At 41.7% G+C, this 17,414-nt stretch overlaps 1 protein-coding gene across 3 annotated transcripts; it reads right to left on the bottom strand.

Annotated features, from left to right (window-relative positions):
- Window positions 1–7,038: 7,038 nt before the first annotated feature.
- On the bottom strand, window positions 7,039–16,309 carry fgf18a (fibroblast growth factor 18a). Of its 3 annotated transcripts, none has more exons than XM_056383753.1 (5): window positions 14,710–16,309; window positions 11,134–11,173; window positions 10,779–10,959; window positions 8,992–9,098; window positions 7,039–8,776 (listed from the first exon to the last, which is right to left on the bottom strand). In XM_056383753.1, exons 1-5 carry the CDS (start codon window positions 14,739–14,741, stop codon window positions 8,504–8,506), a joined length of 633 nt encoding a protein of 210 aa, XP_056239728.1. In that variant the 5' UTR covers window positions 14,742–16,309; the 3' UTR covers window positions 7,039–8,503. The 3 variants fall into 3 exon arrangements, with proteins under 3 accessions (XP_056239728.1, XP_056239731.1, XP_056239730.1); XM_056383756.1 differs by having other exon boundaries at window positions 7,039–8,773; XM_056383755.1 differs by having other exon boundaries at window positions 10,779–10,956.
- Window positions 16,310–17,414: the final 1,105 nt, after the last annotated feature.

The raw sequence follows: 17,414 nt of genomic DNA, 5'->3' as shown, positions 1-17,414 counted from the left end.
TATGACATTTTCATGCTTCACAACATTATGACCTTTTTTATGCCCTACTATACCATGTCGTTTTTTAACTTACCATACTATGTCGGTTCTATGACTTGCTATACAATGACGTTTTTATACATTACTATACTATGACTTTGTATACCTTATTTTACGAGGTTGTTTTTAATATTTACCATACTATTTCGTTTTGATAACTTACTATACTATTTCTTTTTTTTTGCCTTACTATACTATGATGTTTTTATGACTTACTATACTATGACGTTTTCATGCCTTACTATATTACAACCTTTTTTATGCTTTATTATGCTATTTCGTTTTTATTACTTATTATAGTATGATGTTTTTATGACTTACTCCAATATGAAGTTTTTATGACTTGCTATATACTATGTTGGTATTATGACATTTTTATACCTTACTATACTATGATGATTTTTATGCTTTACTATTCTATTTCATTTTCATGAGTTACTATACTATGTTGTTTTTAGAAACTGCTATACCATGTTGTTTTCATGACTTACTATGACAGTTTTTATGACTTACTACACTATATTGGTACTATAACGTTTTTATATTTTACTATACTATGACATTTTTTATGACTCACTATACTATGACGTTTTCATGCCTTACTATATTACGACCTTTTTTATGCTTTATTATACTATTTTGTTTTTATTACTTACTATAGTATGACATTTTTCTGACTTACTCCAATATGAAGTTTTTATAACTTACTATATACTATGTTGGAATTATGACATTTTTATTCCTTACTATACTATGATGATTTTTATGCATTACTATTCTATTTCATTTTCATGATTTACTATCCTATGTTGTTTTCTTGACTTACTACAATATATTGGTACTATAACGTTTTTATACCTTGCCAAACTATGACATTTTTTTATACCTTCCAATGGTATGTTGTTTTTTAACGCATTTTTATACTTAACGCCTTACTATACTATGACGTTTTTATGACTTATTATACTATGACGCTTTTCATGACTTACCATACTATGAAGGTTTTATTACTTACAATACAATGTTCGTTCTATAATTTTAAATACGATGATGTTTTTATGACTTACTATAATATGACGTTTTTATGAATTATTATGCTGTTTTGTTTTTTATGCCTTACTTTACTATGTCGATACTATGACGTTTTTATACCTTACTATTCTATGACATTTTTATGCAGTATTATACTATGACTTTTCATTCCTTACTATACTATCTCGGTACTATGACATTTTCATGGCTTACTGTTATACAACGTTTTTTATGCCTTAATATACTATGTAGTTTTTATGACTTACTATACAATGTTGTTTTTATTACTTACAATATTATGTCGTTCTATGACTTGCTACACGATGACGTTGTTATGCCTTACTACACTATGACGTTTTTCTGCCTTATTATACCATGACTTTTTATGCCTTACTATAATATGTCGTTACTATGACATTTTTATGCCTTACCATACTATGATGTATTCATGACTTACTATACTATGTCGTTCCTATGACGTTTCTGTCCCTTACTATATTATGACATTTTTATGCCTTACTACACTATTTCGTTTTCATGACTTCCTATACTATGTTTTTTTTAGGACTTACTATACCATGTAGTTTTTATAACTTACTATAGAATGTCATTTTTAATGACTTACTACACCATGTTGTTTTTTTCCCTTACAATACTATGACATTTGTATGACCTGCTTTACTATGGCGTTTTTATGCCTAAATATAATGTGACCTTTTTATTCCTCACTATAATATATCAGTTTTATGACTTGCTGTACTATGACGTTTTTTATGACGTACTATACTTTGTCGTTTTTATTACTTACTATATACTATGACGGTTCTACGACTTGCTATATGATGACGTTTTTTTGACTTACTATGCTATGTTGGTAATATGACGTTTTCATACCTTACTATACTATGTCGCCTTTTATGCCTTACTATACTATGACATTTTTATGTCTTGATATACTTTGAAGTTTACTATACTATAACTTACTATACTATAACTTTTTTATGCCTTACTATACTATGACGTTTTTATACATTACTATACTATGACATTTTTATGCCTTACTATATTATGACATTTTTATGACTCACTATACTATGACGTTTTCATGCCTTACTATATTACGACCTTTTTTATGCTTTATTATACTATTTTGTTTTTATTACTTACTATAGTATGACATTTTTCTGACTTACTCCAATATGAAGTTTTTATAACTTACTATATACTATGTTGGAATTATGACATTTTTATTCCTTACTATACTATGATGATTTTTATGCATTACTATTCTATTTCATTTTCATGATTTACTATCCTATGTTGTTTTCTTGACTTACTACAATATATTGGTACTATAACGTTTTTATACCTTGCCAAACTATGACATTTTTTTATACCTTCCAATGGTATGTTGTTTTTTAACGCATTTTTATACTTAACGCCTTACTATACTATGACGTTTTTATGACTTATTATACTATGACGCTTTTCATGACTTACCATACTATGAAGGTTTTATTACTTACAATACAATGTTCGTTCTATAATTTTAAATACGATGATGTTTTTATGACTTACTATAATATGACGTTTTTATGAATTATTATGCTGTTTTGTTTTTTATGCCTTACTTTACTATGTCGATACTATGACGTTTTTATACCTTACTATTCTATGACATTTTTATGCAGTATTATACTATGACTTTTCATTCCTTACTATACTATCTCGGTACTATGACATTTTCATGGCTTACTGTTATACAACGTTTTTTATGCCTTAATATACTATGTAGTTTTTATGACTTACTATACAATGTTGTTTTTATTACTTACAATATTATGTCGTTCTATGACTTGCTACACGATGACGTTGTTATGCCTTACTACACTATGACGTTTTTCTGCCTTATTATACCATGACTTTTTATGCCTTACTATAATATGTCGTTACTATGACATTTTTATGCCTTACCATACTATGATGTATTCATGACTTACTATACTATGTCGTTCCTATGACGTTTCTGTCCCTTACTATATTATGACATTGTTTATGCCTTACTACACTATTTCGTTTTCATGACTTCCTATACTATGTTTTTTTTAGGACTTACTATACCATGTAGTTTTTATAACTTACTATAGAATGTCATTTTTAATGACTTACTACACCATGTTGTTTTTTTCCCTTACAATACTATGACATTTGTATGACCTGCTTTACTATGGCGTTTTTATGCCTAAATATAATGTGACCTTTTTATTCCTCACTATAATATATCAGTTTTATGACTTGCTGTACTATGACGTTTTTTATGACGTACTATACTTTGTCGTTTTTATTACTTACTATATACTATGACGGTTCTACGACTTGCTATATGATGACGTTTTTTTGACTTACTATGCTATGTTGGTAATATGACGTTTTCATACCTTACTATACTATGTCGCCTTTTATGCCTTACTATACTATGACATTTTTTATGTCTTGATATACTTTGAAGTTTACTATACTATAACTTTACTATACTATAACTTTTTTATGCCTTAGTATACTATGTCATTACTATCATGTTTTTATACCTTATTATATTATGACATTTTTATGACTTATTATACTACGTCGTCACTATGAAGTTTTTATGACTTACTATACTCTGACGTTTTTTGCTTTACTATACTATAACTTTTTTTATGCCCTAGTATACTATGATGTTTTTATGACTTACTAACTATGACATTTTCATGACTTACCATACTATGTCATTACTATCACATTTTTATACCTTACAATATTATGACGTTTTTATGACTTCTTATACATTGAGTTTTTATGCCTTATTATACTGTCATTTTTTATGCCTTACTATATTATGATATTTTTTTATGACTTACTATACTATGCCGTGTTTATACATTAATATACCATTTCGTTTTTATGCCTCACTATACTATGACGTTGTTTATGATTTACTATAATATTACGTTTTTATGACTTACTGTACTATGGTGTTAGCATGACGTTTCTATAACTTACTATACTATCACATTTTAATGCTTCAGCATACTATTTCGTTTTTATTACTTAATATATTATTACGTTTTGTACCAAGAAAGAATGCCTGGATAACGTGTTTACATGTCATAATATACTGATGTGTAGCATATCCAGGATTTAGAAGCCAGGATGTACCTACCCAACACACACCCATTTAGATCACTACATTTTCTGCAGTTCTGTGTTAAATGATCCTATGTAGGTGAGAAGTGGCTGCAATCCTGTTCTATCAGCTGTATTTATCAATATGGACAGCAACATGTAGGTAGTTTTAAATCTTTTAGTCCAATCAATGTCTATAAGTAATCGCTCACAGCTGTTCTCAAGAGATTATATGTTGTATAAACATACTGTTTCTTGAAAAATTACAGTATTTTGTTAAGTAGAAAGATGCATGTGGGTAAAGATGAGACTAAGTTAACTAACTTGATTCAAAATGGCCTTTCATTACTTTTCAAACATATTGGCCCAGAATGGTCAATCACTTATATTCACTTCATTAACAGTGTTTCAGTCATCGGGTAAAATTAGTTTAGACTGTCAACATAAACATAAAGTGTTTGACAGTAACACAACTTTGACAGTCAAAAAATGTTTAGAGTAAAATAACTAAAGGCCTTTTTGCATCCACCAAGTCATAATAAACTCAAACTTGTTTCAATTCTAACCACATTTTATGTTTTACAACTCAATGCCAATAGGTTTGACATTATGCACCTGTAAGTAAGACTTTCTTTTTACAGTTGCTTCAAGTCATTTAACAAAAAACAAATGTTGGTTTAAGTGTGCTGTGTGTTCACTGTATTAAGAATGGCCACCAGGTGGGAGTATGAACTCAGCTATCTCTTCAGTGTAATCTGTTTATGAGACCTGGGCTCTGACTGTTTGGTTGCCAACTTTAGAGTCTAAACAACCTGTTACTGTAGATCACATACTCAGTCTTGTAAACACCATAACTGCGAAGGAGAAATGTATGTTTGAAATGCTTAAAGTGGTTCATTTATAGCAAAGCTGAGGCGAGTGTATTTGAGCTCTGTAATACGTCTGCCTGGTGATTGTGCAGTGTGTATTCTCTCAGCTAGGAGAAGGAGGGGAGTTGGCCTGCTGGTGGGGTTGGTTTTGTGCATTTCTGGGTTTAGTTCAGTATAGTAGAATGTTTCAAATTCTGGGAATAAGTTATGTGGGATGGATTTGTGCTTGGTGGAGCACCATTAGTATATGATGTGTGTATGTGTTGGATATGGGTGTGTGTGCTTCCTCTGGGTCTGTGGGATTTTGGCCCATAATTCCTGCAGCTCTCAGGTCACAGCTCCGTTCTCACGCACATATTTGGCATTCCTTCACCGACATGATTACCATACACCTTCCACTCTGGGTTTGGCTACACGGGATATTTCCATCATTCCCGAGTGGAACTGGAGCAACGTTCCAGAAATGAACAACTCACCCCACCACCACCACTACCCCCTACTCAGTCTTCTTTATCCCACCCCCACACCCCGTTTCTCTCCCACCCCACTGTCTCCTCTTTATACCAGCCCCCCCCTCCAGCACAGATTCCTGCTGCCTTGCAATAGGAATCCTCTGGTACAACCCTTTTTTTCCCCCTGAGTCAGCTGTTTGTGTCTGCCGGCATGATTGGGTCATTTGGCAGCGACATCTCTTCAGTGACCTCCTGCTAGGACAGGGAAGGAAGGGGAGGGGGGAGGGGGGGATAAGAGCAGGATAGATGAGAGGAGAAGCAGCTATGAAACTCTATCTAGCTACTGCATGTTTCCCTTCCACTGTTCTGTCTGACCCTTCATGCTGCATATTCATTGCTGAACTTTATAATGTGGAACTCACTGTCAATTTTTGCACAACAGTTGGGGCTCAACAGTTTTCTTAGGCAATTTGAAGGGGTTCCTGAGTGAAGCTGGCCCACCTTAGATTTGAATTTTTCATGTAATTTAATATCTGAGGTTTGAGCTTCAGTAACTACTTCAAGCCAAACCAACAAAAACTTGAGAATTTGTTCTTCTGTGGCCTTAAGATACTTGTGCCTTGTCTCTTTTAGAAATCTGCTGCTTGAAGAACTTTCCCCAGTTTGTTTGATGAATTATTGTGGGAAATTGTTCAGCTTCAGAGTAACTCTCATACCTGTTAGGAGGAAGAGAGAATAGTTGTCTACTAGTGGCCCTTGATACTTGCCCAGAGAATATTTTTAAATCTCTTATATAGTTTTCTAATAATTCTGAAGCCAGTTGTGGCTGTAAGTACTTTACATGATCATTTCTTTTATTTAATTGGTCATTATCTATAAAATGCAAAAAAAGAAATTCAAAAAATATAAAATGCCTCTTAGGAGTGGACAATATGGTTAAAAAACTATCATGGTAAATGTAATTTCATATTAAAATATTGATGTCTATTGTGATGAAGTAAATGTTCAGTAAATTCAAGTGAAGAGTTGTTTATGGATAAAATAACTAGAGGGCAACGCCTGTTCTTGTTTTAACCAGTAAAATTAAATATCTCAAACATGAAGGTACATTGATGCAAAAATTCTGCAAACGTTGCCATGACGTAATCTCTGATGGTTGCCAGATTTATATTGTATCATGCTATATACAGAATCATCACATCGCCTAACACTATGTCCAGTCCAAGGTGATATTTTGCTTGTTTGTTTAACCAATATTCCAAAACCCAAAGATATTCAGTTCAGAATTAAATCAAGCTGGCTTAAACTACTCTTAATTGTCAAAATTGTTACCAATCAATTTTTTGTCAATCAACCAACTGAGCAGTAAAGTCATCCGACCACATATGGAGCAACTGTGACCTTGAATCTCTTTCTACAGTCAACTTGTTGAGAGAAAAGAGTGTGAGGAAGCAGTGTAAAAAGGCTTGGAGACACAGGAAATGTTTCTGTAAGGTTTACTGAGTCGAGAAAGACTGCTGCACACAGAGCTGAAATAAATAAATGAAATAATTTTATCATAATAATTATAGTAACCATCATAGTAAGATTGCTTATTTAGGGTTTCTGTCTTCTTTTATATATATAATATATATAACTTTCAATAAATTGTTCCCTTTAATATTTTTTCTCCTGTGTGTATGCATGAGACTTTGGTTTGTTCCACTGAATGTCCTGGTAGCAGCACTCTGTATCCACGGTATCGCACAGGAGCATCATCCCCTGGGTCGTTTCTATAGCAATGCTAATAGAGAAGGTACCCTCCCCGCCGTGCTCGTCCCTGCGCTCGTCACCCTCGGCACCTATAAGCTGAGGGTGATGTGTCCTTGGGGGAAGGGGGGGGGGGGATGGGGGGCATGGGGAGGAGTCATGAAGAAGGTCTCCAGTTGTCTTTGGTTGGTCGTTGGTTTGGTTTGCTGTGATTGGCTGGCTGTATTTGGTGCAGCTTGGTTTTTATACATTCCAGTTCCTAAAGCTTCAGTCCCTGCGGTGAGTTGTCACGGGTTCATGCAGGGACTGCATGGTCCCTTTCCAGAGTCCCTCGTGATCCAGCTTCACTCATGGTTGTTGGTGCACTCATTCACGCACACAAGCGCGCACACACACACACACACATACATACACACATACACACACACTCTTACGTACATGTCCTTGTCTTCTTCTTACAAACATTCATTTATTCAAGTCACTCACGCGATCATTCCTTCATTCATCCTCTTGTCATCCATCCTTCCATTCGTCCAACAGTCTCACAGGTTCTCACCAATTTAGCAGTGAGACAAATAAGTGCGTCACATGTCAACAGTTCATTATTGGTCCATTTGATCTGTGAAGATCACTCCCTTTGTCCACTTGACCATTTTCTTGTCTTCTCCTTCCTGTTTTCCCTTTATCCGTAGGCTAGGCACCCACTCTCTTGTTCAGTCAGCTTTTCCCACCCTTGTTCTCTCTGTATGGTCCAGTTGTAATCCCATACTTGACAGTGTCCAGCTGGTCCAGAAAAGGAGACATGAAGGCCTTGTGGTTTTTGTGGTGAGGGGAATAAAGGCCTTTGTCGAGCCTGGGACTCTGGCTGCCCTTCAGGTTCCCTGTCAGTATTTCTGGCCAATGAAGGGAAGCAGACCAGGTCCATAGAGCTTCCAGCCACAGACCAGTAATGGTCCAGTTGGTCCAGTAAGGGAACTAAAACTGAGAGGAATGATCACTAACTATGGGGCTGTAGTGGCAAATTAGTTGGTGTAAAGCTAAACCCCGTGAATGATTCATCAAGTTTCTGGTCAATGTTTGTCCCATAAAAGGGAGTTGTTCAGTCATGTGTGACAGAAGAGATGACTGGGTTAGCCATTGCCAGGCTCAGGTCAAGGCTTTGGATGACGAGACAGTGGGTGCTAGCGTTAGCCACTACTAGCGGGGCCCGGTAGCGCGCACCCTCTTGCCACGCTTGCTGACGGTGGTGAAGCGGAAGGGGGTGGTGAGGTCAGGCTGCTCCCCAGGCGGAAAGCGCTTCATGAAGTGCACGTCCTGCTGGTTGGGGAGTGTGTGGGGGCCACGGCGAGGGCGACCTCTTTTAGTGAAGCCCACATACCAACCCGTGTAGCGCGCTGACATCAGAGCTGTGTAGTGGTTTTCCAGAACCTTTTCCACAAAGACGCAGTCGGCGCTTCGATTACTGGCCTTCTGAGAGAGCAGAGAAACCACAGGTACCCACCCACACACACACACACACACACACACACACAACACACACACACACACACACACACACACACACACACACACACACACACACACACACACACACACATTGGAAGAAACAAAGAGAGGCTGGTCAGGAAACTGTAAGATTAATAGATGTTTTTGTAAAACGTGTCTCTAGAAAAAAGAAGTCTCACCTTTCCTACCAGCTTGCCGCGGCGGTTCATGCACAGGTAGAAATTGGTTTCTTTGCCACGGATTCTCACCTGGCTACCAAAGGTATCGGCCTCCACTACGAGCTGGGCTTGTGAAGGGACAGACACAGAGACAGACAGACATTAGAGCCAAAGGCAATAGAGAAAAATACAGTATGTTGTGTTTAAAGGACTTCAAGGCTGTATCACACAAATATCACAGGTAGAAAGATTAGAGTAACTCAAATTTAGAAATCATTTAGTTTCAACCTTCAAGCATAACTTTTTACACATTAACAGCACTAACACAACACTAACACTAACAGACCCAGTGCCAAGTAGGGTAACCCTAATTGCACAGATTACCAGCCACCATTAAATCAGATTTGGCTTTTAAACCAGATAAGGCATTCACATTGAATCACAGTTTTAGGATTCATAGTTGCTATTAAATGTGCTGATAAATCACAGACAGATGTAAATGTCTCTGGTTGGACAGATGGTTGTTAGATAAGCCCGGTCACACACATGTGGATGTGAGGCCGCTGACCACAAATGGGCCTCGTAAAAAAGATAACAGCCAAGAGTAGACGGAGCACGGTGAGCCGAGAGGAGCGGCAGAACACTCAGACTGTGTGCTGCGATACTGTTGTTTTAAGGTGCGTGCATGTGCGCATACATCCCTGTGTGTTTGTGTGTGTTTGTGTGTGCAGGTGTGTGCATGTTCATCCTTCCAGGCAATACTGCTCCACTAACTGCACATCTTCAGACAGCGCTTGTGCCTGTTTAAAAATAAATCCCTAAAATGGTTCCTACATGACCTTAGTCAACAAAGGGGTCAAGAGAAATCAATACCTCCCTCCCTCTTGCCCTCTTCCTCTCTCTTCCCCCAACTCTCCTCTCGTCTCCCTTCTGCTCTTCCTCTTCTTGTTTATACCTTCATGCACCTGCCCCTTCTTTGCTTTATTTCTTCTCTCTCTGCTCTTGGCTGCCCTCGTCGCCACATTTGGTCAGTTTTCGTTGGATTTATCATCTTTTTCTAGTGGTGTTCAGGCAGGCTTTTGCTTCTACGATCCCATCTATAGCTTGAAGTGGTGTGAAGAGCAACCTGACGTGTTTGTGAATGGACAGGACGAGAAACATGAGCCGCCACTGGGGCACATACAGAAATATGAACTCTAGCTTTATGGCTTAGCTTTCCTCTGCCCATTGATTCTGTGTGTGGTTTAAGAATGGACTGCACATCATTACAGACGGAGAAGGTGGACAGGAGGGGGATGGAGAGGGGGATGGACAGAAGGAGTGTTAGAGGATGGAGGGAGGGGAGGGAGAGGAAGCCTGCTGTTTTAAATCCAGAGGAGACAACAGGGAGGATGAGAAATCAATGGAGGGATCGATGAAGGAGATGAGTTTCTAACACTCGGTCCAACACTCTACCTGCTAGGCTTCTCCCTCTAACTCACTTTTTTTTTCCACTAACACCTTTTCTTTCTCTCTCTCTTTCTTTCGCTCTCTTGTGAATCATTGAGTCAGCAGCCAGTCGATGAGGTCTTTGTACTCCCAAGACAAGCTCCACTGCCCCTCTGCCAAAGCCTGGGGAGGCATGTGTGTGTGTTTTTGTGAGTGTGCCTGCACAGTTGCATTCTGTATCCGCTCATGCATGCACTTGCTCAACCTTTAAGTCTTTGTAGTTGCAGCCGTGCATGTGTGTGCAAGTAAGCATCTTTCTCGGTGTGCATACACACATTCACCAAAGTGTTTGCCTGTGTTCTGCTGTGTGTGTGTCTTACCATATTTGTCTCCATCTTCTCCCCGGGCACTGATTCTGCGCCCCAGCACCTGGACGTGTTTGCCGCTGGTGCGGCTATAGAGCTGGTAGACCCGGTGGTGTCGCCGACTCATGGTGTCTCGCACCTGTGTCTGGTTCTCCACATGCACACTGAAGTTGACTCCATCCACACCAAGTACCTGCTGGGAGCACATGCACAAACACACCCAGAGGTTGGCACACAGAGAGAGAGAGAGTGAGAGTGAGAGAGAGAGAGAAGAGAGACCGAGAGTCATGAACAGGCTCGAAAAATTGCATGTACTACCGATGTAAAACTTATCTTACAATCACTCTTTGTCATGCATGCACACTCTAACCTGTAATGGATTGCACATCACCAGCAACATCTGGATACATCTGGAAAAAGTAGAAACAGATGAGTTTAGAAATATGTAAGCAACACTGAATGCTGGAAGAGTCGGGCTTGACACCATCGTTTCCATCTCTTTCTTCTCTGCTGTTCTTTCTGTTCAACATCTCTTTTCCTTATTGGGTGATTACTCACACTGCTGGGTGTGCAGCTGGCACAGCGACTTGACATACAGACAGGCACATGTCCAGGGATCAGCAGACAGACAACACCCACAGCACTGTTTATAGTAACACTACCAGCCGCCTGTCCAAACCCACTTTCTGACCCGTTCATGACTTTCGCCACACCAAAATCTGGCCTCCAAATGACCTGATTGGACCGTGGCGAAATGGCAAACATGCCGAGACAACTAGAACATGTTTTGGTTTGGACATCTAAGGGAAACTGGCTGGCTTATTTGGCTGCTCTGTGTATGTAGACAGCTGGGCTGGACTACAGGTGTACACTCTGCTGTGATGTGGCTTTGGAGCAAGGGTGCACTGTGGTTACATTTAGAGATGCTATGAATAAGTGAGGACATGAGCTTACAAAATGTGTGGAAAGATAATGTGTGGAGGAATCAATTGGTGAGGAGTGATCACAGTGATGTAGGAGGGAGAAATCATGTGTATGGTCCATGTAAAAATGTTCTGTATTTCTTCTTGCTAACTATCTTTAGAGACATTTATGATTGAAACAGCTGGTTACAGTTAGAATTAAAATTCTTCTCACTTTATCACATTGCTTAATTGAAGTTTAGACCTTGACCTTGGATATAACAAATGCTATTTACAACTTTAGTAAGGGAGTGATTGTGTTACGCAAAATCAACTCTGGCAGTCCATGAACTGCTCTGAATTAGTGGCTGAGGACTTGATGAAGTTCAGAACCAAGTGTGTGGGCTGAAAAGCAATTCTACGAATTTTGTCTTTCCCCACCTCATCTTTTGCTATCTCTCTGCATGCCTCTTCTCTCTCTCTCTGCTCAACTGTCTTTCTCTGACTTGTTGTCCTCCCTCTCTCCTCTACTTTATCTCTCCCTCTCTGTCCACTCTATCTTTCTCCTATCGTTCCCTGGCTCCCATCTTCCTTTATGTTTGGGGTTAGCAGGATGACTCCTCCACACTGTCATGGGCATGCACACAGATGTGCAGATGTGTGCAGGGTGTGTGTGTGTACAGGAGGAGCAGGCAGCTGACAGCTGGGCCAAAGCAAAGACATACGCGCTGCTGAGAGAGGGAGATAGCGAGAGAGGTAGACTGAGAGGTACACAAAGGGATCAGGAGAAAGCAGGACACAGGAAGGTGAAATAAGAATAAACAGAGGGGAGATGAAGCCAGAGAAGGCTGACAGTGAATAAAAGAGGTGGGAGATAAAATCAGAAAGAACGGGCAGATGCACGTGAGACAGACAGAGGAGAGAGGGTCAAAGAAGACTAAGGTTACATCTCGAGGAAAGGAGAAGAAAAAGTGGCAAAATGAGAGACAGTGGTGTAACCACAGAGTGTGGTCTGGCGTGAGAAGTAGACAAAAAGATAAATAATGGGAAAGAAGAGGAAGGGGGTTCAACTCATGCACATCGTAACATATGTCACTGCCTCCTGACTCACACACACACACACAAACACACACACACACACACACACACACACACACACACACACACACACACATATACCATCATAAGCCTCTTGTCCCCCCCCCCCCCCTTTCACAACATTTCTTTCCCATAGCTGGTGTGTTGGCCCCTGAGTCCTTCTAATAGATGCAGACATCCTGGGCAACGCAGTGTTGGCCCTCACATTATGCCTGCGCAGCCGAAAAAACCTGAGCGCCTGTGCATTGTGAGGACTCTCAGCTGTTAAAACACCACGGCTGCACTGCCGCCGAGGACACTGCAGGAAAAGTGCCTCAGCACTGGATTCCCCCGCTCCCACAAAAACCACCGACACTCCATATTATGCCAGCCACAGAGAGAAAGAGAAGGAGAGAGGAAAGAGGGAGACAGGATCAGCCAGGGGGTGGGGGAGGGATGAGAAAACGAGAGAATAAGAGAGCGCAGAGTAAAAGTCGGGGAGAGTAAAGACAGAAGGAGGTATGGAGAGAGGGAAAGCCCGGTGCGCCTTGGACGGCTGCCAAAACAAGCAAGGGTCTGACATCATAAACCTGCGTCCCAGCAGATCTACCATATGGAGGCTGCGGTTAAACTAGCAGGCCTCAGCACCGAGGACTGGGCACCAGCGTGGAGTGAGAGCGGTCGGCCTGGTGGGACTCAGCACAGAGCGGCGGTTTCAGCTGTGTGTAGCAGTGGTTAGCGTGGTAGGCCAACAGTGGAGCAGTGGGCTTCGGCACGGTGCAAGAGTTTCAGATGTTCAGCAGTGGGCCTTGGTGAAGAATAGTGGTTAGGCTAGTGGGTGTGTGAGTGGGATCAGCAGTAATAGGGCCTGTGTTGGAGCAATGGTAAGAGATGAGGAAGACCTCGACATTAAGCTGTGGCTTTAGAAGAGGAGCAGGAACAGGTTGTTGTGGCAAAAGGCCCTTGGCTTTTCTCTCTGGCTAAAAACTTCAGATGAAGTTGGTGAAACAACATGTGGATGAAGTAAAGTGGCTGTGGTAAAACTGATAGGCAAGAGGGAAATGAATGAAAGATGATTGGCTCTGGTAGACCTAAACTAAAACCAGCAGACTAAACAGTGAGACTGCTCCTTCTCAGATACTGCCAGGGGCGCCATCATTCATCAGTTATTAATCCATACTTTTTATCTGAGCAAGTATCTGTGGAAAAAGAAGGGGTATAGGCAAGACAGGAAGACAGATGTAGGCAGTTAGGTGAGTAAGTGGAGAGAGTGTGAGGGAGACACAGGCGGAGAGAGACAGCCAGGCAGACACCAGCAGCAGCAGCAGCAGCAGCAACAGCAGCAGCAGCAGCAGCACACACCCTGTCCAGGTTGTGTGAGGAATGAGAAGTATCTGGAGATGACTGCCATCTGGGAGAAGTACAGCCGACACAAAGAAAGAAAAATAAATCCCTTGGCTTTTAACAAGACACACCTCGAATGGGCAAACTCAAACCCCCTGAGCCTGTATCCTCCTCCCTTAGATTTGCTCTTGGCACTTTATCATTTTCCTATCCCACTAGATAAAGCCGGTGTTATTTGACTCAACTTCTGAAATATTTTCAATAGGAAAAAAAAGCATTTTCTTGGCGATGGGAAAATGGCCTTCTCTAGGCCAGCTTGGCCATCCCTGAAGTAAGTACAGATGGTGATGGAGATGTTTATGGCAGGTTTTATGAGTAACATGGCCCTGACTCTGACCCAGTGACCTTGAACTGTCAGCCAATCAAAACAGGACCTTCCATGGTATGTTTTCTATGGGGACTGATCAGGAGTGATGTAATCGTTAGAGACTGCAACCTTCCTCTCCATCATCTTCTTCTATAGCCAGGTCTGTCATTAAACTAGTTTAAACAACTGAGGAAACAGACAGAACCTGAGTGCATAAAAAAGATTATTACATGTTGAAGTGGTAAAAGTGACTTACAAGACGGTCAGCGTGGAAAGAAGGGACCACATTGCTTCCCCCCTCCACTATGGAACTTGGCCCAGAGACAGTCTCCTCGCTCGGTCTGAGCCAGTCCGACAGTCCGGAGAGTTCCCCTGTGTGTTTTGAATCCGCTGGATGTTGTGCAGAGTCAAAGAGTCAGCGGACACTCCCGTTGGCATCGGCGGCGGTGTGCCCCGGTTCCCCCGGTATGGGTAAATGTGCGGGCGCGGGCAAGGTGGGGTGTGAGGCCAGGGTAAGTGTGCCACTGTGACCGCCGGGCAACCTCTAACAGCTGTCCAGACCGGTGGAGAGACAGATGGGCGGGGGAGCAAAGGGGGAAAGTTAGGGCTTTAAACGCTGCGCGTCCCCGACAAGGAGAGGAACAGGTGAAAGCGCGCTCACGCGTCACAGATAACCAACTCCAATCGACCTTGTTGACCCTCAGAGTGACGCTCGGCCCCGCGGACAGCTGCGGTGCGTGCGTAATCTTCTGCGTAATCCAATGCGTAACGTTTCAGCGCAACAGCGAGCTTCTGGTCTCCAAAAAGAATTCTGTTGTAGGTAAGATGATTAAAAAAAGTGGCGGAGTGATTGTCCCGGTACAGACACACAGTTTTAGTCCCAGCAGAGCAGGGTCAGGAGCTGATGAAGGTGGGATACCTGGGCTGGCTGATGGAGCAGACGGCGAGCTGGAGACGGGGGCTCTTCGGGCGCAGGGTAATGCAGGGCGGCCTCGGTCATGTCTGCTGCCCCACGCTGGCACAATGGGTCTATGGCTCAGGTGACACCGACCAACAGTGTCCGACAGAGAGGGTGATAAGGTCCTGGAGCGGTCCAGCTCAGAGGGGTATATGGAGAGTGCTGAATGAGAATGGGAGGGGATAATAAAGGGGAAAGAAAGACGAGGGAGGGAGGGGTGGCTGGAGAGGATGGGAACAGCTGTGACTGGGTGGCGGACTCAGCCACCCGCGACACAGCGAGGAAATGACAGCCGCACTTTGCACCTGATTTTCCGGACTTCCCCTCTAGCCTCAGCCGCTGGTTACCGCCTGGCTGCAGTAGTCCTCCCTGCGCCCTCTCGACACAATACCAGCCAAAACACAGCACGATGACATCACCTCCAAAATGTTTGAAGGGGGAAAATGCAATCTGATCTTTTTATTTATTTTTTTAAACGTAGAAAGTTTAAGCAGTTTCTCTGAAGGGGGGGAAACACGAAAGTCTCTTCGTTGCGAGAAAAACGAAGTCCGCGGTGCAAGAGGAGAGGAGTCGAGTTCGCCAGTTTCTGAAGAAATAAAAAAGTTAAAACGGGCGCACTGAAAACGTGTTTACCCCAAATCACACTGACAGATCGACTCCCAGTCCAGAACCTGCACCGTTTCTCTTCCCCTTATATCTGCCTTTCTCTTTCATTCAGACACCAGAGGAGAAAAGGCAAGAGAGAACGCAAGAAGAACCCAGACGTGCGTTGTTATCCACTTCACTGGTATTATGCAGATCCTTCTCCCTTTCAAAAATTCCAAGGTTTCCTTCCATTAAAGCTCTTCTTGAGAGGGGGGCTGCACAGGAGAGGCGCGTCGGCAGGCACAGACCTCACTCCAAGAAAAACCAGAACAAGATTTTAACAGACGCGGATCAATCCTCCCTCCCTCCCTCCTCTCCTCTCCTCACTCCCTCCCACCTCTCTCTCTCCCCTCTCTCTCTCTCTCCCTCACACACACGCACATGCACACTTATTGGATCAAAATGGGATTAGTCAGTCGCTATGCGATGCCGACCAAACTTACACTGCAAAAATATCCATTTTAACAAGTGTTCCGTTCTATGTGAAAAACATCTGGTAATGAGGTGAGATAATTTCACTTGTTTACAGTGCAAACCAACTTGTTTCTATAATTTTCCAGAATCAGGCAGTTTTCTTTTGGACTTTTATCTGCGTTATTCTGTCTTGTTTCAACTAATATTTGTTTATGGAAATTCTTCAAACAAGTAAAACGCATTGGAAACAATTAGAGTGATGTCATGGTATCGGAAGGAATTCACATGTTTCCAGAGAAAACTATTGTAAACTGCATTTCAGAACAAACGAATTGGGCTCTTCAAAGAGTCTCTGACCGAAAGAGAAAAGTGGCCAAAACTTTCTCTTTTTCTTAAAAAATCTCCATAAAACAAAGACACCTGTCTCAGTCAAGTGAACATCTGTCTTAAAGCAAAGCGGACTGCTTGCCCTCCAGTATCTCCCCCGAAGATAACCTCACCCCTGCAGCCTCAGTGGCCCCGGACTCAGGTCGGAGGGTGGAGGGCAGCGCGCTCTCTCACACACCCTTCAGAGTCGCCGCGCTTTCAAGTGATGTATTTTGACTCCCCATTTCATAACTTTTGAGTTAAACCTTAAGAGGGAAAATGAAACGGAGAATGAGAGACAGTCGGGAGGGCGGTATGTAAGCACGGACACGGATCCAAAACGAACATTTCTCAGGGATTTCGGCAGCAACGCCCGCTCTGCGCTCCCAAAACTCCCTCTCACCGCCGCACAACCGCAGACGGTCAGCCAAGCCAACACAACACTCCTGCCATACCTTTCATTCACTCACACACACACACACACACACACACACACACACACACACACACACACACACACCACACACACACACACACACACACACACACACACACTTTTACTCTCTTTCCTTCTATTC

This window comes from Seriola aureovittata, chromosome 8 (assembly GCF_021018895.1).
Source record: "Seriola aureovittata isolate HTS-2021-v1 ecotype China chromosome 8, ASM2101889v1, whole genome shotgun sequence".
Lineage (NCBI taxonomy): Eukaryota > Metazoa > Chordata > Actinopteri > Carangiformes > Carangidae > Seriola > Seriola aureovittata.
Note: the sequence above shows the minus strand (reverse complement) of the source record. Positions and strands in the feature narration are given on the sequence as shown.